This window comes from Convolutriloba macropyga, chromosome 7, assembly GCF_964194025.1.
Source record: "Convolutriloba macropyga chromosome 7, txConMacr16.3, whole genome shotgun sequence".
NCBI classification, from domain to species: domain Eukaryota; kingdom Metazoa; phylum Xenacoelomorpha; order Acoela; family Convolutidae; genus Convolutriloba; species Convolutriloba macropyga.
The window spans coordinates 62798271-62822357 of record NC_134474.1 but is presented as its reverse complement, the minus strand read 5'-3'; the positions used below and the strand labels follow the sequence as shown (position 1 = coordinate 62822357).

Genomic DNA, 24087 nt, shown 5'->3' with positions numbered 1-24087 from the left:
GTACATAAAATTGAGAATGGTGGGGCCATTTTTCTTTGGAAGGACCGTATTGGCTTCACAACACACCGGAATAATAGAGGCCCCAACTAATTTTTATCACAGCTATTCAAATAATGCCAAAAATACAAAAAACGGCTAACGATAACTCAATACGTCAAGATATGAATTAATTGTATCAAAGCAATTTTTTTTTATTTAAGCGCAGCAAATTGATCTCATTCAAAAAAATTGAACAACCAATCAATTCTACATGAATTAACTCTTAGGAGAAAATTCTGCATGAATAAATATAACCAATTAAAGTAGTCGCGCGGATTGCTCTCAAACGACCGGTTGGTTTCGTTAGTAGCCAGCTTTGGCTCAGGGATGCTGGCTAGGGTGGGGAAGGCGGCAAAGAAGGGGGATAGTGTTGTGAGGGCTCGACGGGGGGGTCCAAATCGCCAGGTGCAGGAGGGTAAATGTTAGAGGGTGTTTATTTTAAATCCGAAGCTAAGCCCAAGAAACAGTTATCGAAAAGTCCATCGAAAAGTTAAAGCAAAATTTTGCATTAAAAAAAACGTCCAAAGTAATTGCTTCGTTCGAGAAAAATTAACAAGCACGTCGCCATAACGCTTCGCCGAGAAGCAAAACATGGACTATAGCTTGCATCATCCGGCTCAACCTCACAGCTTTTAACTTAAGATGCGACATCGCATTATTCTAAGTAATACGATTCTATCTGCTTCGCTTTAAGGGTATCTTGAAAAATTCCACAGTCTCGCGCTGCAGCTAATCAAAAAGTTAATACTGCATGTAGCGCAACAAATCACGGCTACATTATAAATAATTTTAAAAAATAAAAACAATTTTAACACATATGTATTGTTAAGTAGCTGAAGAATTGGACGTATTGTTAAAAATGGTTTTTAAATTTTAATTTTCATTAAAAAATTATTAAAATAAATATGTTCATTGCGCCTTGGAGACTGCCAATTTTAATTACATGTATTTCTTTCCGATTTAGAGGCATCATAACTCACACACTTAAAATACCAGAAATAAAAGCAGAAACTTTCAAAGCTTGATTAAAAATGAATTGTGCTTTTTCCCATGAATTTACTAGATATAACTACCAAAAATTATTGATTACGTCATCAAATAAAAAGTTGCACATGTGCACGAAAACCTGATTATCTCGCATAAATTGACATAAAAAGTGTACATTAACGTTGAAGAACGGTGATAATAAAAGTATCATACAAAATTTCGAAAAAAACCATCGTCAATTCAAAAATTCAACAATTAAATGAGCCCTGAGCAAATACATTGATTATAAATAACTTTTTAAAGAGTTTAAATGGTATTGTCAACTAAACATTAGAGTACATAAAATTGAGAATGGAGGGACCATTTTTCTTTGGAAGGACCGTATTGGCTTCACAACACACCGGAATAATAGAGCCCCGTTCAACAACTAATTTTTATCAAAGCTGTTTAAATAATGCCAAAAATACAAAAAAAAACGGCTAACGACAACTCAATACGTCAAGATATGAAGTAATTGTATCAAAGCAATTTTTTTTAATTTAAGCGCAGCAAATTCATCTCATTCAAAAAAAAATGAACAACCAATCAATTCTACATTAATTAACCCTCAGTAGAATATTCTGCATGAATAAATATAACCAATTAAAGTCGCGCGGATTGCTCTCAAACGACCGGTTGGTGGGGAAGGGGGCAAAGAAGGGGGGTAGTGTTGTGAGGGCTCGACGAGGGCGCTTTTAACTTAAGATGCGACATTGCATTATTCTAAGTAATACGATTCTATCTGCTTCGTTTTAAGGATATCTTGAAACTTTCCACAACCTCGCGTTGCAGCTAATCAAAAAGGTAAATTTTGCTACAACATTTATTAGAGCGTTGCAATAATCTAATAGAATAAATCTAGACTAAGTGATATAAAATGAGGCTAATATTTATTGAGCATTCTGGTTCTATTAATATCAGTTTGAGTCTTCTCCAGCGATCTAGTGACGTAAGAGCTCAATCTGGCAACCGGTAGAGACTGTATAGTGGCGTGTGATACAATGTCTTGGATGATAGATACAAATGAGGCTGCTTCCCTCTCGCAGCAGAAGTAGAGCACCATTGGGAGCAGATTGTCAACTAAGTTGGTGTTTTCCACTATCTCGAAGTCATCGTCTTCCTCTCCCTTCGCTTCTGCTGTCGGCTGAAAATCCTACAAGCAGCGAAAACGATATGATTACTCTTCTGTGCTTCAAATGATAAAGCTATTGCTAATGTTTTTTATGTTTGTAAATTCTTTTTTGCAACAAACTTTTTAAATTTGAATTTCATTTGATCGCAACTTTTAAATGGTTAAATTTGACTTTATTTTTAACGGCTGAAACCAAACTTTATCAGAAACTTCAACTCACAAGCGTCCAGCCTGATCCGTAAGCAAGCGGCTCAACAACAATAAGCATTTTGATTATAAACTTTAATTCGTCATGAGATATCGGATCTGTCCCGGAATAAAGGCTTTAGCGTCGTAGTTGAGAGAGAATTTATGTCTGAACCAAATTAAACTGGTTTAATATCAAGAAAATTGATAGATGCGACTTAGGTATCCATCACGCATGACACTATAGAATTGTAAGATGCACGCGAAGCATCTGGAAAGCCGGGAAGTGATAGTAATGCGTTTAATTAACCGATAGTAGCAGTAGAAATGAATTAAGGGACGCAGCAAACTCAATACAGTTGATAAAGTTCAGGTCGTTTAGGATTTGTGACTCTGATGAAGTCACTGAGAAAATCTTGCATTTGTCATGCAGTGTTTCGATATTAGTCAGTATTTCGAAGTACCTTGAGCAGACTCACGCAATCTTGCTTGAAAATCGCAACTTGCCAGTCCAAAACCTGACAATTATTATAGAAAATAGCATCAGTCTGAAACTGCCGAAATCTGGCTTTTTAAAACTTGCACATGTGTGTTTCAACAATATATCAAAGACTTCAATGGCTTACAATGATGACGTAATTGAGGTCTGGGTTGGACTTCGATCGTGTGTTGGTGTTCAAAAGTTCAACTTCAGGCGCGGATAACATTCTCATTCCCAATTCCAGATCATCCTCATCAGCAATTAAAGTGTCGGATTTGTAGTGAGTGAGATCAGTTGGTGTAATGACACGTGATATGTTGAGGAGGGAGAACTTCTCCATAGCGTAGAACTCCTCCCTCTCCCGCTCGTAGCGGCAAACAGCTGCCTAAAGTAACGACGACAACAATGCTATTTTAACCGTGTCCAGAAAGACAGTTCCAGTCAAATTATCCGCAGACAAAACAGTCCCAAATTGCTCTCACACAACTGGCGAGTGGTTGGCTTCGTGAGTAGCTAGCTTCTGCTCAGGGAGGCTAGCTTTAGCTTAATTAAGGGGTGGTGGGGTGAGTATAGGGCGGGGAGGAGTGGTGGTACGCGCGGAGGAGGAGTTACGGGTAGAATGGGGGAGGGGTGAGTGGGGCATCTTCCACATTAGAGGCTAACATATACCACTATTACGATTTAAAGTAAAAAAATGGCACCAGTTTCGGCGCACTTTTCATTTGACTTTTAGTATTAAATTGCCACCAATCGAATTCAGCCGCTTGAAATTGCGACTGAGAGAGAATTTTAGATCACGCGAAATGCAAAAAGTCAAGGGCGTAAAAGTCACTCGAAAAGTCAAAATTGTCAAGCGAAAATTTTGCATAAGAAAAACGTTTACAATAATTGCTATGAACTTCGTTCAAGAGCAATTAAAAATGAAGAACTGAAGCTTGAAGGTGTCACTTGAGAAGTCAACAGAATGTTCTACAACAAAAGGGGGTAAAATGGTCAACCAAAAATTTTGCATAAAAAGAAGAGCACGTTTACAATAATTGCTTAAAACTTCGTTAGAGAGTAATTAAAACTAACTGCCCAATAGAACAAGAAGAGCTTCGAAAATGCATACACAACGTATTAGGTAGTGGGTGTGATTAGGTTTGGCGGTGTATGGGGGTGAGAGAGGAGTACGTATATGAGTTGGGTAGGGATACGTAGGTTATGTAGGTGGGGGTAGGTAGCTGCGGATGGGGTGTTTGTAGTCGGATAGGGCGGAGAAACTGTTATCGAATCAAAACTCCTCAAAACGACCTTTTGACCTTGAATATAGCTTTTTCCATTTAAATAGAAACTATTGACGTCCAATGTTCGAAAACAGGTCAACGTGGTACAACAGGTCAATGTTCGATAGGAAAGGAGGCAAAGTTCTAGTCATAAAAAAATTTGCTTCCGCTGAAAAAACCTGTAGAATACAAGTGCTCCTCTTCGAGTAGTAAAAACAGGTAGAAAAACAATAATCCCCTTCGAGTCATGAAAAGATCTAGAGGACTGATAAAATTGCTACAATTTTACTTTGAGAGCAATTGAGCAAACGTAAAGTACAGCTGGCAGATTGCCAGAAAAAAGCCGCAATAGCTTCGAAGGTATGCAGTCTCGAAAAAGCAAAAAAACAGACAACAAAAATTTATTCTTTTCATTCAGGGCTAAGACGTTAAATTTTGATTAGGAATCTGTATAACTTATTGCTGCCTCTATTAGCTGCCAACAAAAACCCTTCAATTAGAAGGAAAAGCACTCACTTGACCTTATCTCTTTGAATTAAAGTAAAAAGTCAATTTCGAAGTGAGGAAGTCATTTTTGAGAGTGAGGTAAGTCACGAGTGGACAAAAACTTAATCACGCCAATGAACACAAACTCGCTCCACTTAGAGTGAAAATGACGTCACGCAAGCAATTCAATTGAAATTGCATGAACGAATGAACAAAAATCAGATTTGAAGTCATGGTGACGTCATATGGTCGTAACAAAAATCTTGACGAAATAAAAAACATAGCAGGACAAGTCCTGACGTACAATTCAAAATATTTCCATTGAACGAACAAAAAACTAGACCTAGAACGGACTATGAGTGAATTTGGAAATACATTTCCTAAAAAATCAGATCCCAAAAAATTTTTAAAAACAGAAAGTCAAAGCTAAGATGCCTAATGTGAACAAAAAACCACTAGCGAGAAAAGGAAATTTTGTTCAAACAAAAAACTATGCCGAGAAAGAACTAGGAATGGATAGCGAAAACCATTTAGAATACAGCCGGCAGATTGCCCGAATAGCTGCGAAAGAACAGACTTGCGCGCCGTATAATAGAGATAGAAAAAGATACAGATCTAAATTGAAAAAAAAAATCGACGCCGCTCAAAAAACTAGGTAAAAAACATTCAGCGATAAATTAATAAAAAATAAAGCTTGTAAAATTCATTGCGCAGAAGCCCTTTCTTTGGGGACCTTTATTACACAACTGAGTTACTGTGACCTTAATTTAATTCCCTTTAAACTTAAGTTTTAAAGTGCAAAAGTCATTTTATTGAGTGAGGTAAGTCAAGTATGATCAAAATCTAATCACGCAAATGAACTTAAAACCTTCGCTAGAGAATGAGAAATGACGTCACCCGCGCAAGCGCTGTTAGTGAGAGGAAGAAGTCATTCAGAAAAATTGACTTTTTCAGCTTTGCGGTGTGAATAAATGTAAAACGAAAAAGAGCGTCAGACGACAAAACAAAAAAACCAGGAGAACCGCAATATAGCTCTGCTCAGCTTACAGCTTCGCAGCTATTGAAAAAAGTCATATCCGAAAAATCGGAAAAAAACAGTAAAAATCAAAGTGAAATTGCCGCATGTGAACAAAAAAACCAGCGAGAAAGCGAATTTTGTTCAAACACCGTTTTCTCACTCTACCTCAAAATTAGAGCGAAAAAATTTATGTCGCAAAACCACTCGCTTTATAGCTCCACTTCCTGTTTCGGCGTGACCAAAACCACTACTCCAATTTGACTTCAAAAATCATGAAAATGTGTGAACAGATCTTTAAAAAAAGACAGCGCCCCAATACAATTCAAATTCTTTGAATTGTAAAAAAATCCAAGAGAAGGCTAAAAATAGCCTCAGCTATCGACTCGCGGCTATTTATTACGAATTTAAAATTTTACTATTATTTTCTTTGAATTAAAATCAACCCAAAAACTTGCTTCAAAATACGTAATTCGTTGGACTATTTTGTCGTGGAATATTTTGCTATATGGGACTGCTTTGTCTGTTCATCCTTCAAACCATATTTAATTAGGGCAAGAAATTCACTGGAACACGGAGTATTTGCCACTGGAATGTGGAATTTTAAAACTTTCGCGTGTGTTTCTAAGGTAGTTCAACGATGATACTTTTATTTTAATCCCTGAAGCTGGCTATTTCATAACTGGCTCAATTTTATTGAGATTTTTATCACTGAAAAAAAAATGATGCCGATATAATCACAACTCACATTAAAGTTATCAACGACAAGTGCACCCGCTTTCACTGGAATGAGACGTCCCTTCGACCTCTGCCCACTCGAAGACTGAAAATGAGATTACTATTAAAGCTTCAGTTAAGTACTATAACATATCTCGAATTCAATCCCAAAATCACAAAACAATTGTTCTCCTTATTTTCTTCATAAAAACTGTTCACGTCAGGCGGAAAAAACAAGTTATGATTTCCGAGCCTTGATAGCATGTAATCATGAGGAGTAATGACTAAATCACTCTTATCAGTCGATTCAAACCAGTGTTAACGCAACAGCACTTATTACTTCGGAATAGCTGTTTCCCTTCCATCCGGTACAATATGGCCATCTGTAATTGCACACTTTTAACTTGTTCACGCAGGTTAATGAATAGAAAAAATGATCAAAGGGTGATAAGGAAACATGCGTTATTAGCTCAAACAAGCTCTGAGACGCAAAATTGTCAGCTAGAGAGATAACTACGTCCTTACGCGGAAAATATTGAGTAGTGTTTCTCTTAAAAAGTATTATACAAAATTATTACAATACCGTACCGGTAGGAACTTTCTGATAGCATAGATCCACTCTGTCGCATCCCTCTCATTGCGGGCAGCGAAGGAGTAAGATGTAATGGGAGCCAGGAGTCGGCTGCCAGCTCTGCTGTTCTGGAGAAGTTTAGCCAGTCCCTGGTTGGCTTTGGAACTTGTCAGCAGGAAGGTATATGGTTTATCCGAGTCTCTGTACATCTTACACGAGGAACACTCGGCTAACCTAAAATGTAGGCAAATATTGAAAGCATTACATTGGAATGAAAGCGAATGAGAATAGAGCGAAAACAGTCAAGAAGTCAAAACATACCTATCTTTACAAACTAATGTTCAAAACTATCAGCCTTAACAGCTGTATTTAAAAATGGGGATAATAAATTCAAACGCCAAAATCAAACATAGCCGGCAGATTGCCTGCAAATAGCCGCAATAGAAGCTTGTGGCCTACCATGAATTGAAACAACTAAAGAAATAAGATTGACAGATCGACCACTAGCTTATTAATAGACCACCAGACATTTTGGGTTAGATCCGGACTGTCATTTTGTGACTTAGACACATTTGCTCTACAAGGAAAAACCCTAATGGAGCCTTTTCAAAATTAAAATTCAATATTAAAACTCGAGAGTCTATTACTCAGGAATTAGGGCATATAAGTTTGGCACTACTTAGATGCACACTATTGACCTTTAATTTAATAAATGTTCATAAAATTTAAAGTTCCATAAGTGAGTTCAGAAGTCATTTTCCTTGAGTGAGGTAAGTCACGCAATTGATCTAAAAGCACAAATGACGTCACAAACACAAATTATAATTGCAAAGCAGTAAAAGTCACTGAAGTCATTAAAGAAGTGAGGATAAGAGGAAAAAAATCTGTTAGACGAAGTAAAAAAACAGAGCAGGACAAGTCCTGAAAAACAATTCAAAGAAATGAATGAAAAACTCAGAAGTACTCTACCTGACCATCAGATCAATTGAACAATGCCAGCCAAAACAAACAAAATCATCTCAACAAGTTGAGAATCTAAAACAATCAAACAAATTAAACACAAATATACTCATTGCTGAAACCCTTGAAGCTTTTACCCCGAAGGCAAATTTTGATCCCATTAAATATACCTATTTGAAAAATGTAATCAAAACAAATTTTCGTCTCTGAAATCCGTCCAGGATTATAGGTACAAGACTTGAAAAAATTCATTGGCTCCTGTAGATCGATTAACTCAGACTTTTAAATTTTTATAAAAAAATGAAGCGTTTACCCTTTAGGCAAAATTTGATCACATTAAATATACCTATTTCAAAAATATGTTCAAAACCAATTTCTGTTTCCGAAATTGCTGCAGTATTATATCTGCAAGGCCTGAAAAAATACATTGGCCCTTGCGATTAAATCGATTAAATCGGAAATGACAAAAACTTTAAAAAAATGAAATCAAATTCAAATTTGAATGAAAATTATGATATTAATATCTTAAGAATCATTTCTGTGTCTCTAGAGGCTATCCAGTAACTCGATTCCAAGCCTTAAAAAAATAATTGGTTCAAAGATCGATAAATTTTATAAAAAATTTTAAATTTCAAAAAATAGAAATTCGTTCCCTTTGCCCCCTAGCAACTATTTAATAACATACTATCAAACCCTGTATGAGGTTATCTGGCTACTTAGGCAAGAAAAACCTAATAAAAGACAAATTTCATCGGAAAATTTTTAAAATTCGAAAGGTTAAATTGTTGAAAACAAATCAATTGAAACTAACAACCAAGCAGTAACTTTTTTCAGACCGTGGAATAGTTTTCCTGGCACTCGAGAATGGTTAAAAATCAAAAATTGACAAAAACTTTAAGAAACCTTTTTAAAAAATGGCAGATTATAGCAAAAAAAATGCTAAAATTCGAAACATTAAAATGTTGAAAACCAATCCATTGTTACCAGAAACTATACAGTGCCCTATTATCAAACCTTAAAGGAGATTACCTGTCCCCTGAAGCTGGAAAGTATCATTTTGCGTGTTTGTAGTAACAATATATAGCTCTTAAAAATGTCATAACGAAAAATTTTGTCTCGCAAAAGGCCTTCATCAACTTTTAAAAACTTCAACCTAAGACTAATCAAACAAAAAACTAAAAAAAATCACAAACATAACCGACTAACGTCGGGCGAATTGCTCTCAAACGACCGGCCAGCGGTTGGCTTCGTCAGTACCTAGCCACTGTTTAGTGAGGCTAGCTTTAGCTTGATTGAAGGGGCCTGAGATTAGGGTAATAGGCTATGACATCACGCCATATAACAGCCGCTGAAGTGCGGCATCAACAAAAGAATTAAGGAGAGAGAGAGAGAGAGAGATTAAACGTGAGCGAGAAGGAGAAGGAAAGAAACGCCAGCCAACACAGAGAGAAGAGAGAGCCAGGAATTTTTTCCATGGTGAGATTCGAATCTACAACTTCAAGTTTTCTAAACTTGTTAGTAACTAAATCATATAGAAAAAACTGAAACAGCAAAATTCCAATAAAAAAGTTTCCACATTTCGCAGTAAAGAAAATGTTCAAAAACATTTTTTGTCGCTGGATTTATGCTATGTAAGCCATCTGCAAGAATTAAAAAGCTTCGTTGGCCAGTAATGATCGTTAAACTCAGAAAAGGACAAAAAAAATTCAAAAATTTTAAAAACAATAGCAAATTTTAACAAAATCTTGCTAAAATTCGTGATATTAATATCTTCAGAACACCATTCCATTGTCCCAAGAGACCATCTAGTATGCATATTTCATGCCTTAAACAATTTCACTGGCTCATAAAGACCCATGCACTTGGAACATGATAATAATTTTTCAAAAATTTTTCAAATCTTAAAATTATCAAAAAATTTCTAACTCGAGTCATTAAAATAACGATAAACATTCCATTTACTCTTAAGCAGCAGCTTAGTATCAAACCTCAAAGGAGGCTTCTTGGCTCTTGAGGCTGAATAAACCTAAAAAAATGAAACAATTTCTAAAAAAACATGAAGATTGCCAAAATTCTTTCAAAAAAATGCAAAAACTCGTTAAATGTTCAAAGCTTTAAAAACACATCATTGCATCTAGAGACTATACAATAACTTGTTATCAAACTCTAGAGGAGGTTCCTTGGCTCTTGAGGCTAGATAAACGTAAAAAAAATAACAAAAAATGTCAAAAAACTTGAAAAAATTGCAATTTTTAAAAAAACAAATCGATAAAATTTGTGATATTAAAAAGTTGAAAACCATTCCATTACCACTAAAATTACGCAGCCACATATTATCCAACCCTTAAGCAGGTTTTCCGAACCATGAGGCGAAAAAATCTTGAATAATGACAATAAATGCTAAAAAAAAAATAAAAAATGCTATTTTTTTCAAAAAAAAAATGCTAAAATTCGTGATGGTAAAATCTTGAAAAAAATTTCATTACGTCTAGAAACTATACCGTAATCTATCATCAAACCCTAGAGGAGGCTCCTTGGCTCTTGAGGCTGGATAAACCTAAAAATCGACAAAAAATTTTAAAAACCTTGAAAAAATTTGCAAGTTTTTTCAAAAAATTTCAAAAATTTGCGAAGTTGAAATGCTGAAACCATTCTATTACTCTTAGAAACTACGCAGTAAACTATTATCAAACCGTAGAGTGAGTTCCTTGACATCTAGGGTTGATAAAACTCGAAAATTTGACAAAAGTTTTACAAAAATGACAAAAATTTTCAAAAAGCTTGAAAAAAATTGTGAAAATTTGTATAAATTTGCGTGTTTTTAGCGAGCCGTTGTTCGTCAGTAACTAGCCATGGGGGTGGTGATGGAGGTGGCAACAGTTGGGTGGGGGGCAACAGCGCGGTAGGGTGTTGGGGGGCAATAGTAGGGGGGGGTCAACAGTTGGGGGGGGGGGTCTTCAACCTCTAAGAACCGCTCTTCACACCATAATTATAAGTCTCCGAAACAGTTTGAGCTGGAACAGAGCTGAAAGGCGGAAAGGCTCTAAGAGCACTTGATGCCCGTTGGGCGCTACCTGTTTATCCCGTTTTTGAGGACGAAAAGTCAAAATCGTCAGACGAAAAATCGGTCAAGAGAAAAATCGCACAAAAAAAGACCGACAGGACTAATATAATTGCTACCAACTTCGTTTGGGAGCAATTAAAAACATGAAAAAATGCACCATTTTGAGCCAACAAACTCCTAAAAATGACCTTTTAACCTTAAATTGAGGCCATCCCAGCAGCTGCACCACTCTAAGCACTTGAAGGACTAATAAAGCCCACTTTGGGCCTCTAATGAATCTTAATGTCCGCTGGGCTTTACCTGTTTATCCTGTTTTGAAAGATCAAAGTCATTGAAAATGTGTGAACACATCTTAAAAAAAGCGCCCCAATACAATTCAAATTCTTTGAATTTTAGAAAAAAAAACTAGGAGCGCAATAATAGCCGCCTGGAATTGCTGACGCGGCTATTAAATACACAGACTTGCCGCTCAAATCGACAGCGTATATAAAACGAGACGTCAGACCTAAAATTATAATTTATGATTGGTGAATGGAAACCTTACATTTTATGAAGTGCATCCTGGCCGAGAAAAATCAAAAAACCAAAATGTTATTTTTTACAACAAAAAATTCCATTTTCAGCTATGAATGTTTGAAACTAGATGTGAACTATTGTTTTTTTTCATCGCATTTCCTGGAAAATTTACAGAACACACCGCATTTATATTTTTAGGGGTTACTATAGGTGACACCCCGACGCCGCCACTGTTTATCCTAAAGTGGATATTTTAGTTAGACTTACGAGACGACCATTTCTGGTTGGGATATCTTTCCACCTGACATGTACTCCGCCTTGTACAGAACACCATTTCTAAACAGCACAACATTCAATTTGCGCGAGAAGCTTTGACACAATGAAAAAATAAGCAATTAGCAATTTCACATGAAGAATTCTGTCTATACTCTGGTTTGCTATCATAGAACGAACGTTTTAGATCGTGAGTTACCTCAATCTGCAGAGACTTGTTGCAGAGTTAAAGATCAAATTACCTTTTCGAATTCCTTTTAAGTCAGTGCCAATCAAAAACCTAAAGAAAATCCAATCCTGTATCTCGGAGGCAGAAATCTGTATAATTCGGAGGCAAAACCATCAGAAATATTTACAAGGATAAAAGCAAAAAAAATGACAAAATTAATAATTGAGAACTGATACAGGATTCTAAAACTTTCAATTTAGATTCCACTCTCAGATTTGTGCTCAGACAGAACTATGTGAGGAGTTTGACCCTCTCTGTAAACTTGTCACTTAGTGAACGACTCACCTGATAGAGAAATGGTAATCCCTCCAGACAGTGTTACGCACGAGAGTCAAACTCGGCTTGCGGATAAAGCCTCCCACCAGATTACTACTCGCGTCTTCCTTCGACCAGAGAATACCATCGTAGGATACTTGGTGCCCAGACCCATGGCTACTGTTGTCATTACTATCACGCACATCGCTAGTACCGTTGGCTGAATGGGCTGAGCGTGGGGTGTGGGTTCCACTGCCTCCACTTTGAAAGAGAAAGTCTTCTTCTAAGGAGGGACTCTCACCCATGAACACAAGGGAGAACAGTCGTACCTGAGAAAAACCTTCGTTGTCAATATTTCATAAATTCAGCTTCAGTGTCCATTCACCGATATACGTTAACATAGTAGAACTGCCCGCACAATGCAGCTGATTAATGCTTTCCATTTACGTCATGACTGTAAGGACTGACATTCATATTATTAGTACTTTAAGATTAGCTCTTGCGATCATTCTTTTAGATCCGAGAAAATGTGAATTTTCTCACATAGTTAAGTAAGAATAATTAAGCAATAATCGTGATTTCTGTGTAATCGCAGCGCAACAGAATTAGACCAAATCAGCCAGTTCTCAACTGCCATTTCTTTTCTAGCAGCGCAAAATTGAATGCGAAGATCATAGAGCAAAAGAATTTCATGGTCAACGGGAAATGCCATAGGCTTGAGGAATTCTCTATTACAGAGCACACATTAGCAAGTTGTAACAGATTCTCACACCTGTTGTTTCGACTCTCCCTCGTAGTTGAAAGTGAAAGCCATGAAGCTGGATAGTTGGGCCAATTCCATTATGGGCTCTGCTCCAAACTGGGGCTGCTGCTGAGGATGGTGGTGGATACTACCACTGTGTGTTTCTGACCAGTAAACTGATATGGTCTCTTTTAGCTTCTTGATTATTTGCCTAAAATTAAAAGCGAAATATAAACAAGTGATGTCAGAAGAATTAATATTAACCGACCGGCAGAGGTAGCCTCGATGGTAACTCAATTAACGGAAGACTCGTAGATAAACTTGCCTAAAAATGACCAACAAAATTACAATAATTGCTTCAAACTTCGTTCCAGAGCAAATAAAGCTAAAAAATGTTTTTTTTGCAAAAGCTAAACTTTTTGAAATCAAATTTCTTATTTTATTTGCAAAGCTTTATTATGAACAGTCGTCACCTAGGAGTCCTTTACTGGTCTTTACTAGTTTAAGAAAACCTCGGGTGATCTTAATATTAGCGTTGTCATTTAGAGAGTGAGGCCACTCAATGCCAATGCATATAACAAATGACATCACCCAAATAAAACCATTAAAAAAGTGACACGAAAAGCTTAAACTTTGGGTGTAACGCTTGCTTCCCTGTGCGCTGATAAAAAGACAATTGGATTTTATCGAGTTCCTGCTTTCATTTTGCATGTTCAGCTTAGCTGCGTTGATTTTAAAAATTGGGACTAACCACCAGCTTATTAAAGGCACGTTGAGCATCACCATCAAAAAAATCTGCTCTAGAGAAATCAAAAAAGATTTGAATTAAAATATTGCAAAAAAACAAGAAGAGAAGTTTTTATGCGACGTAGGAGTAGAAACAAAAAATAAAAAAATTATAAGCAGATAGGACTAAAGAAAACCACCTATGGCACAAAAAAAATCTGAACTTGACTACTTAAATAAATATCTAAAAAAGGACGATTCAAAATAGCACATTTTAAACTCGCTATTTTATGAATTATTTATAAGTGAAACATGATAATTGAATCTCTTTAAATTTTAAGAACTGACAAAAGTCAGTCAAAATCTTGCACCATGACAGTGAAATTAAAAATACCTGAAAAAGAAATCCAAGGATAATCATTTAAGTTTCTCAGTTTAAAAATTATTATCAGATGTTACTGATCTCACAATAAACAAAATATATCCGACTAACGTCGGACGAATTGCTCTCAAACGACTGACCAGCGGTTGGCTTCTTCAGTAGCTGGCTAGCTTTACCTTAATTGAAGATTGAAGGGGCGTGGGGTTAGCAAGGGGGAGAAGGTGAGTTGAACGAGGGTGCTGGGTTACAGAAAAGGTTAGGGAGGAGTCGCCAAGTGGTGGAGTATTGCGCAATTTGTGTCAAACATGAGTCAAACTCTTGAGAACCACCCTTCGCAACATGAATTTATGTTTCCTTAACAGTTTCGGTGAATCGCATACTTACGAGACTAGTAAGCCGTAAGGCTTCGATAGAATTTCATGCCCTCCAGGCGTTACATCGGAAAGTGTCAAAAAATCAGTCCAGCTAAAAATTGCATTAGAAAGAGCACAAGACTAATCCGATGGCTTCAAACTTTGTCTGAGCAAAAAATAAGTAATTGAACTGTTGAAAAACAAAATTGAACACGCAAAAAAAGAACAAAAATCAAAGAAACCGTTCAAAAACACCCGGAAAAGTAATCAGGTAGCATGCTGGAAACTTTAGCAGAACAGAATTGAGCTGAGACTAAAAAATTGCATTGAAATGCCACATGTGATCAAAAAATATCTCACTCTCAGAGAACTATAGAGGCTCATAGAGAACTGCGCAGCAACTTAATGCCTTCAGCCTTTTCAATTACTTACTCACCCGACCAGAGGGGAGATTGTTGAAATATTGTCACCTGATGAGTTGGGATATTGATAAAATAAATAAATAAATGTGTTTCTACGCAGCGGAGCAGCATTAGGCTTTCAGTCTGCATTAACAGTAGCCTGTTCTCAGCTGTCCTTTTTCTTTATTCCCCACATCTCAGACTGTTCATTTAGTGAGCATGAATGCTCTTTTTTTGGTGACTATGGCCACTTTTTTTGCGTCTGAGACTTTCACGTGGTACCATCATTGCAGCCAACATTGGTCAGGCTATGGTCAACCTGAAGCTATGGTTAAGTAAGAGCTCATCCTTACACAGACAGCTTCACAGAGGCAGGGGATTGAACTCTCAATCATTGGCGTGTGAATCACACACCTTACCTCTCGGCTATCACGCCATAAATATTGATAACTTTTTCTCACTCAATGAGCGATGAATTAAAATAACTGAAAAATAAAGTACAATACAACGGACGGAAATTGGAGAGGTCAATCGTATTTAAGGTCAATATAATGTTAACATCAATGGACTGTCTCAAAAGTCATTAAACTCTTTAAAAAACTAAGTGCCCCCTAAAGAACTGTTTGTTGTTCCTTTCCATCTGAGTGGCCAACATTTTGAGAACCAACCTGATTTAAAAATAAAGCTGAATTTATGACAAAAAAGTTATCCCGACTCTGAAGACAGAAAATCACGAAACTTCATGGTCAGAGAGAAACACCGTCCGGCAAAATTCAATGGCACAAAAAATTGCATAACAAACACCAACAGTTCCATTGCAACAAATTATGTTAGAGAGCAATTAATTAGGGAAACAAAAACATAAACCGACAAATGTCGGAAGAATTGCTCTTGAACGACAGGCGAGGCATTTCATCTCCGGGGCTGTAGCCTAGATCAATTTGTCTTTATGGGTGCAAAAAAACCTATCCCCCGCCGGGATTCGAACCATCGACCTCCCGATCCATAACCACCCTCACTAACCACTGCGCTATGAATCATTTACTTCTGCTATGCTGCAACCCATTTTATATTAGCAACAAGCTTTACTTCGGAGCAATGGAGGTCACACAAAAATGAAGAACGAAAGCGCGAAAAGGTCACTTGACATGTCAAAGAATATTCTAGAAGAAAAGCGCAAAATTGTCTAGCGAAAAATTTGCATAGAAAAAACACACACGTTTACAATAATTGCTATGAACTTCATTCAAGGGCAATTAATAATATTTAACATTTGGTAATGAGGTAAACAGACGAATAAATAGGTAAAATCAGAATCCATCCGCTTTATCCTCGAAAAATTCAAACTCGTCGACTAAATGCGTTGCATAAACTGAAAAAAAATTTGCTCGTCAGAAATTTGCTTACCAAGGCAATTGTACCTTTTGACTTAAGGGTCAAAACTTTACCTTGACAAACAGTTTTTCGGGTTTTTAAAAATCTTAGAAGACCAGAACTCTAGCAAATCGCAATAAACGCAGACATCCGCAAAATAGTTACTCCTAAAATTCTCAGAGCTAAATACCCAATTTGAATGAATGCCTAACATATACCCAATATTTAACCTATTGTTAACACTTCGATAACAACTTTAACCTAAACATAGCAGGCAGATTGCTGGAAAATAACAGCACATCAGAATTGAAACAGAAAAATAAAAAAAAAACAAATTGACCGAATTTTTTTCTGTTCTTTTCAGTGTCAAAAAATGTTCTAATTTGGCGGGCAGTTTCAATTAGACTCTAAACGTATACTTAAATCAGCTTCTAAACAGAAAGCTGATAAGCTTAATACCAATGTCAGCTAGCAAACACTCTTTGAACATTGATAACCTAATGCTCAATGAATTAGTGACCGGGTTTTATCGGTTTATCGCATCTCTTCTGATTTTGTTCTTTTGACTTCCACAGTATTCGCCACATCGCGTAATGCAATGCATGACAGAATTTAAAATCAATTTAGTTGAAACAGTGAGTGAGGTAAGTCAGAAGTCAAACGTTAAAATGTTGACTTCTTTAACACGAAAAACGAGATGAACGGGTAAAGCAAATTTAAAAAAAAACATAGCAGGACAAGTCCTCACGCACAATTCAACAAATTTTCATTGACTAAACAAAAAAACTAGATTTAAAACGGATTATGAGTCAACTGGGAAAACCATTTCTAAAAAAATCGCATAAAAAAACTTTTAAAACAGAAAATCAATGTCAAAATGCCGCATGTGAAGAAAAATCCACTAGCAAGAAAAGGAAATTTGCTTCACACAAAAAGCTAGGCCTAGAAGGAGCTATTAACGGGCAAACGTCTATGAAAAAAAATCCGATCCAAACAGTCGAAAAAACAGTACAGGTCAAAGTGAAATTGCCGCATGTGAACAAAAAATCACAAGCGAGAACGCGAACTTTCGTTCAAACACCGTTTTCTCTAACTTAAAATTAGAGCGGAAAATTTCACTACGCAAAACCTTTCGCTTTTCGCTCTATTCCCTGTTTCGGCGTGACCAAAATCACTACACCAATTTGACTTCAAAAATCATGAAAATATGTGAACAGATTTTGAAAAAACATAGCCGGCAGATTGCCCGAAAATAGCCGCGATAGACGCTTGTGGCTCTCCATGAAATGAAACAAGGACAAAAATAAGAGACAGGTTGACCACCAGTCTTTTAATAGACCATTAGACTTTTTAGATAGATTCGGACTGTCATTTTTATGAGACACATACGCTCTATCTAAGGAAAAGCCCTAATGGAGCTTTTTCAAAATTAAAATAAAAAATTCAAGACTCTAGTACTCAAGAATTAGGGCATATACGTTTGGCACTACTTAGATGCATTCTAATGACCTTTAACTAGAAAATGTTCATAAAAATTCAAGGTCATTTTTTGAGTGAGGTAAGTCACGCAGATGACCTAAAAACAGAACAAATGACGTCAAAAGTCGAGCACATAAATTTAAAATTAGAGCGAAATGTCACGCCGCAAAACCGCTCGCTTTTTCGCTCCGTTTCCTCTTTCGGCGTGACCAAAATCACTACTCCAATTTGACTTAAAAAATCATGAAAATGTGTGAACAGATCTTAAACATAACCGCCTTAAAATAACCACATTAGAGGCTAACATATACCACTATTACGATTTAAAGTAAAAAATGGCACCAGTTTCGGCGCACTTTTCATTTGACTTTTGGTATTAAATTGCCGCCAATTGAATTCAGCAGCTTGAAATTGTGATTGAGAGAGAAATTTAGATCACGCGAAACGCAAAAAGTTTTGCATAAAAAAGACACGTTTACCATAATTGCCATGAACTTCGTTCAAGAGCAATTTAAAAACATAGCCGAAGAATTCGGGAAACGACTCGAAGGAGAAAATCTCCCATACTTATGACTAAACAACTAGAACAACTATTGTGAACCTTGAACCTCCACAAACGCCATACAAAATTTAAAGAAGAATAGAAACGGCATTCAACAACAAATTCATAAAAAAACTGGAAAAACTTAATAGCACAAGGAACATAAAGATGAGTAAAATTCCTTTCTAATTAAGACAATGAAAAGCTCGCAAAACAGTGGGCGAGTCATAATAGGCTAAGAAACTTCTCTAAGACTAAGAAAAAAGAAAAACTGCAAAAAAATAAGAAAAATGGTTAAGAATTTCGCAGTTTTTCTGTCAATTTTCCTAAGAAAGAAATGAGTTACCTCAAAAAAAACTTTAGCCAGTTATTAGCTGAATATTTCTTAAGTAACAAGGTTCTATTCAAAACCCACTTAAAGCATGAAAAAGCAGGCAAAAAATCATTAAATTTGGTCTAAAAATCAGCAAAACTAATCAAAAACCTCCAAATGAGCATTAAACTCAAAATTAACTACTTGAAACCTTCAATTCCTATCAAAACAACCCTGAAATTAATACAATATCCCAATCAAACCTCATAACCATCAAAAGTTTCAAAAAACTGCTTTTAAAAGCCGCACGTGAACAAAAAAATTTCGCTCGCTTAGAAAATTTTTTCACACATCAATTTCACGCTCTCTCAAAAACAGCGGTATGAACAAAAACCACACTCTCTTTTCGCTCCGCTCTTCACTTTTGTTCAGCACCAAAATCACTCCAAATTTTTTCACGCGTTTCATTTCCCGCTTCAAAAATCACTCCAATAAAATTGATTAAAAAAAAGGACTTCTCCAATACTCCTCTTCGAGTCGTAAAAAAGACAGCGCTCCAATACAATTCAAATTCTTTGGACTGTAAAATGGAGAGAGCCTCAATAATTGCCGTTGAGAGGCTGACGGCGGCTATTAATAATATTCAAATGAGATCATTTGGAGTGTAATAAAGTATATTTATCAAGTTTTAAATGTAATACTATTTCATTTGGCAGCGTGCCTCAGGGGCCTGTGTGACTTGATATGAAACTATCACAACCGGTCATGGGATGCTATTGTCCCCTTAGGTACGATAAAACATTCCTGTTACACTCACTGCTAGTTTTTAATCGGATTATTGAGTAAAAACATCAAAGGAAATAAATGGGGTACTTTGGCGTTGGGTATATTGTCATGTAACCCTCTCAATTTACAGCCTCTCAACAATAATATCTAACGACAATTCGTTCGAGGAGCAACTAAATAATACGAAATCAAGATTCGTGATTACTTTTTGGTCAGTTCATACTAACTGTGTGAAGTGTGAGTCGCCAGTTTCAAACCAGAACTCGTTGATGCGCTTGTTGTCGTGCATAGTCAGTTTGGCCCACTCTGCCTCGTCCGGACGACGAGAGAAGAACTTGATACCTTGCTCAAATGGATATGTCTGAAAGAAACACACGTAAAAAGTACTACTCTTATGGACGTGATTACTAAAAAAAACGGTTAATCGCAGGAAGATCGCCGCCGTTTACACGCTTGGTGCACGTCGGGATTGAAACTGAAAAAGAAGAGACAAAAATTGGCAGAATTTGTTTCCATGTGTCAAAAAGTGTTCTAATTGGAGTTTGTACAGTTTGTTAGATTCTAAAAATATACTTATTTCAGCTCCTAAGGCTATAAAGTTTCATACTATTTACAGTTAGCAATCGCTCGAATGAACATTGATAACCTAATGCACTACGACTTAATGGCCGGGATATATCCGTTTATCCCGTTTCTTCTGATTTCACTCTTTTGACCCTGGCCGTCTTCATATTGTGCAATTCATTGAGTATAAGAGTTTAAAATTCATTTAGTTGCAACAGTGAGTGAGGTTAAGTTAGGTGTCAAGAAGGAAAATCGTGACTTATGTAAAAAGGAAACACGTAATCGAAAGGTAAAGCGAACAAAAAAATTACAATCCAGAAACAAATTAAATACTGAACTGAACATCAACATTTTTCAGGCAACATCAAATTTTATCAGTCAAGAAAATATGCGACATTGAAGGCACAAAAGTTGGCAAAAATCTAAAAACAGTTAAATACTTACTTCTCCAAAAACAAGAGGAAAAAAAATAACTATTGACAGTACAGATCATTAGAACGTGTACAGCATTGAAAGACCTTGCCCAAGTCAATGATATACAAAGTAAAAAACAGCAAAAAATGGCAAATAGTCAGAACTTTTTTAAATTCAGCCGTATTATAGTGAAAAAAACTTTAAAAACTATATAAATTCATAACCGCAGCATACAAAGAACATACCCGGCAGATTGCCGGAAAATAGCCGCCGTTGATTCCAATAAGCATGATTGGGATTGAACGAATAGAATATATTGAAAAAAAAAGATTTTTGTACAAAAATATTTTTTAAGTCCGATTTATTTTGATGGCGTTTCGTAGTTGAACATACTTCTGTTTCTTAGAGAGAGGCTACAGGGGCTACTATCAATACCAATAAGCATTAGAGGTGGTAACTAAAACTTATAGGAACGACGTTCAAATAGCGGGCATCTAAAACTGGGCTTTATGGGTTTATCCCGTTTCTATTTCTGACTTCAATTTTTTAATCTGACTGTTCATTTTGAATTGCTTTGCTGAGCAACTGATGTTCAAATTCACTTTTAGCAGAATGAGAAAAGAGAGAAACTAGCCTAGAGAAGTCAAAAAGATTTCACGCAAAATGCTGAAAAAGCGGCAAAATGGTAAAGCGAAAAAGAGTTTGACGAAGTAAAAAAAAAATACGAGCGCAATAATAGCCGGCTGAGAAGATGAGGGCGGCTATTAAATAGAGTAAAAAAAATTTATTCCATTCGGTGAAAAACAGAAAGAACTCAAAATCAAGGCACGATTCAAAAAATTACCAAAAACATTTTAAAAACAATTGGCATCTAAGCCATAAAAATAATAGATAAAAACTAAAGCCGATAAATGGAAATTTCACCGTACTAAAGAAAAACAAAATTGGCAAAGCATAGAATCTTTTTGAAATTCCACGGCCTCAAAGAAAAAAACACATAACTATAAAACAAAATCCATAACAGCACATCATACAGGTTTAGAGAAGAAAAACTTTCTAAAATCCATTTGGTAAAAAAGGACAAAAAAAAACATCTAATGAAAGCAAGATTCAAAAATTTTTATAAAACATTTCGGAAGCAGTTGGTTTCTAAGTCATTAAAAAAATTGCCAAAAACTGAAGCCGATAAATAGGAAAATCAACGCATTTGTTTGCCGCTTTTGAAGACGCAATTTACGCCGCACTTGAAGACCAATGAGAACTGAGCTCCAACAATATTTCTTTCGACAAAAAGTGTCTAAGTGCTGAAAAACAGTGGTATGAAATCAAGCGAGAAATTAGATTAATTTAGTCCCCAGGGGCAAACGATAGGACGTGTTATTAAAAGAATTAATTGAGAAGACAATAAAAATGCACAGAAACTACAGGTAAAACTCAATAGTTCCCAAGTAATTTTCGAACAAATAGTGTCAATGTTAAAAAAACTAATAGCTAAAACTTTGAAGCAAAAATTAGGTTCATTTATGCCTCATTCGTAACCGATGAGACTTAATAGGACTTAATAGACTTAATTCTTAATAGGAATAAATCATCAGACAACAAAATGAACGCATACAGGCGAATTTCAAAAACCTGCTAACATTTTTGGAAGAAATAAAAGTGTTCTAGTCTAAGAAACTATTATCTATCAACGAAACAATTAATTTGATTCACGTAGACCTCATTAGCAACCGATGGGACCTGCCATTAAGGGGTCTCAGGGATGAGAAAACAAAAATAGTTAAAGAACGCATAACAAACTCACTAAAATTTTCTGACAATAGATAGTTTCATCCATGAACAACATTAGTTACGGGCTGAGGGATTCGAGCAACTCCAAATGGGCACAATTAGACCAGATAGGTAACATTTTATTAAATCCCAAGATGAAAGCACTGAAAACAATTCACTATCAAAAACTAAAAAAAAATGTTCAAACACCAAATTCTCTCTCCAATTTAAAGGCAGTTTGAAACAGATCACCCTTCAAACCGTACAGTCACTTCGCTCCTTGACAACATTGAAAAGTCAAAAAAAGTGTGAAGAGATCAAAAGTGTGATTGGCATTGAAAAAAGACCGCGCACCGATACAATTCAAATCTGGGGATTGTAAAAAAGAAGGAAAGCGTCTAAATAATAGCCGACGGCGGCTATTAACAACAGTGTTTTGAAATGTATATTCTAGTCATGTGGTTTCCTCTTTTGGAAGGTGTAGTTTATGACTTCTTGGCGGGCTTCTTACTCAAAATGCAAGTTTGATTTATTGAAAGTTAAATTGTCATGGCGAACAAATAGCATAATTGCCGTGAAGCACTAACTGTAATTAGCGATATTTCATCTAGCGGAAAGAAGTAGTGCAGTGAATCAGCTTTCTCCCCATCTGAAACATCCGTGGAATGGTTAACCAAGCAAACATCACCAAGTACATGAATAGTTCTCAAAGATGAAATCGACACAAAGTCAATTTGATCAAAAAGCAGCGATTGTTAAACCATGAAATTCAAACATTCAAAAAAATAGGTGGAATAGCTTAGCCTTTCATACTGCGAAAATTTTGATTTTGCAGTAACTTCACTCGATGGGATTCTTCTAAAGTCATTGCGACATGCTAATCAATAAACTAAACGACTTTTTCTCTGAAACTGCAAAAAATAATGCGAAAGATATCTTACCAAATTTGAGGAAATAGAGGCATCGGCTTGTGAGAAGTAGATCGATGGGGCGCGCATGGTAGGCATTGCGAGTCCACGAACTCGGCATCTCCATGTGACGATAGAAGCCCCTATAGAGCTAAACCCAAAACAAATGTACTCTAATAAGTGATCAATTAGCGTATCACAAAGAAAATATAAACACTTGAAGAACTGACGTTCTTTGAAAAAAAAGCATGGGAAAAAAACCAGTGAGCAAGAAGTGGGGGGTTTGAATGCGGGTGGGGGCAAACCATTAATTTATGCCTCTTGAACAGTTTCGGTGAATCGCATACTTAGAGACTAGTGAGCCATGAGGCTCTAAAACCTAATTTCCTCCGGGATTTACCTGTTTATCCCGTTTTTGAGGAGGAAAAGTCAAACGAAAAGTCAGTACTGCAAAAAATCGCATTGAAAGAACACTGACTAATATAATTGCAAAAAACTTTGTTTGAGATGAATTGAAAACACTGACTTCCAAGCCTGAAATATAACTACTTTTAAATTTGTACCCAAGGCAAGAAGAACATAGCTGACAGATTGCCAGAAAATAGCCGCAATAGCTTTGTAGATCAGCAGTCTCAAACGATAGAAGAAAGACCAAAAAATTCTAATTACTAAATGCTGAGATATTATTATTTGATTAGGAATCTGTATAAATTACTGCTGCTTCAAAAGATAACAGAAGAAAGACGAACAAAATTCTAATAACTAAATGCTGAGATATAATATTTTGATTAAGAATCTGTTTAAATTACTGCTGCTTCCATTAACTGCTTTCAAATAACCTTCAAATAGTGTGACACGCACTCACTCGGCCTTATCTCTTGAATTGAAGTAAAGAAAAATCAGTTTGAGTCAGTAAGTCGTTTTTCAGTGAGGAAAGTTGTCACCCTTAACGCGTGACCAAAAACTTAATCACACGAATGAACCAAAAACTCGCTCTGATAAGATTGAAAATGACGTCACGCACGCAATTCAGTTGAAATTGCATGAACGAATGAAAAAAAGCAGATTTGAAGTATTTGAGACGTCATATGGCTGTAACAAAAAGCTCGACGAAATAAA

General features: G+C 36.1%; 2 protein-coding genes across 5 annotated transcripts in view; both read right to left on the bottom strand.

Moving 5' to 3' along the window:
• The window catches only part of LOC142343235 (uncharacterized), a 595961-nt gene that overhangs the window by 535140 nt on the left and 36734 nt on the right, over positions 1-24087 (bottom strand). The window lies entirely within an intron of this gene.
• Positions 1875-24087, bottom strand: part of LOC142343231 (uncharacterized) — a 58948-nt gene continuing 36735 nt past the window's right edge. For both annotated transcript variants that reach the window (XM_075395004.1, XM_075395005.1), the window contains exons 8-17: positions 23002-23119; positions 22648-22709; positions 19540-19673; positions 12988-13168; positions 12246-12544; positions 11726-11794; positions 6936-7152; positions 6379-6453; positions 3010-3249; positions 1875-2218 (exon numbers count right to left, since the gene is read on the bottom strand). In XM_075395004.1, the coding sequence (XP_075251119.1) occupies positions 1949-2218; positions 3010-3249; positions 6379-6453; positions 6936-7152; positions 11726-11794; positions 12246-12544; positions 12988-13168; positions 19540-19673; positions 22648-22709; positions 23002-23119 (1665 nt within the window). In that variant the 3' untranslated portion in view covers positions 1875-1948. The remainder of the gene's footprint in view (positions 2219-3009; positions 3250-6378; positions 6454-6935; positions 7153-11725; positions 11795-12245; positions 12545-12987; positions 13169-19539; positions 19674-22647; positions 22710-23001; positions 23120-24087) is intronic.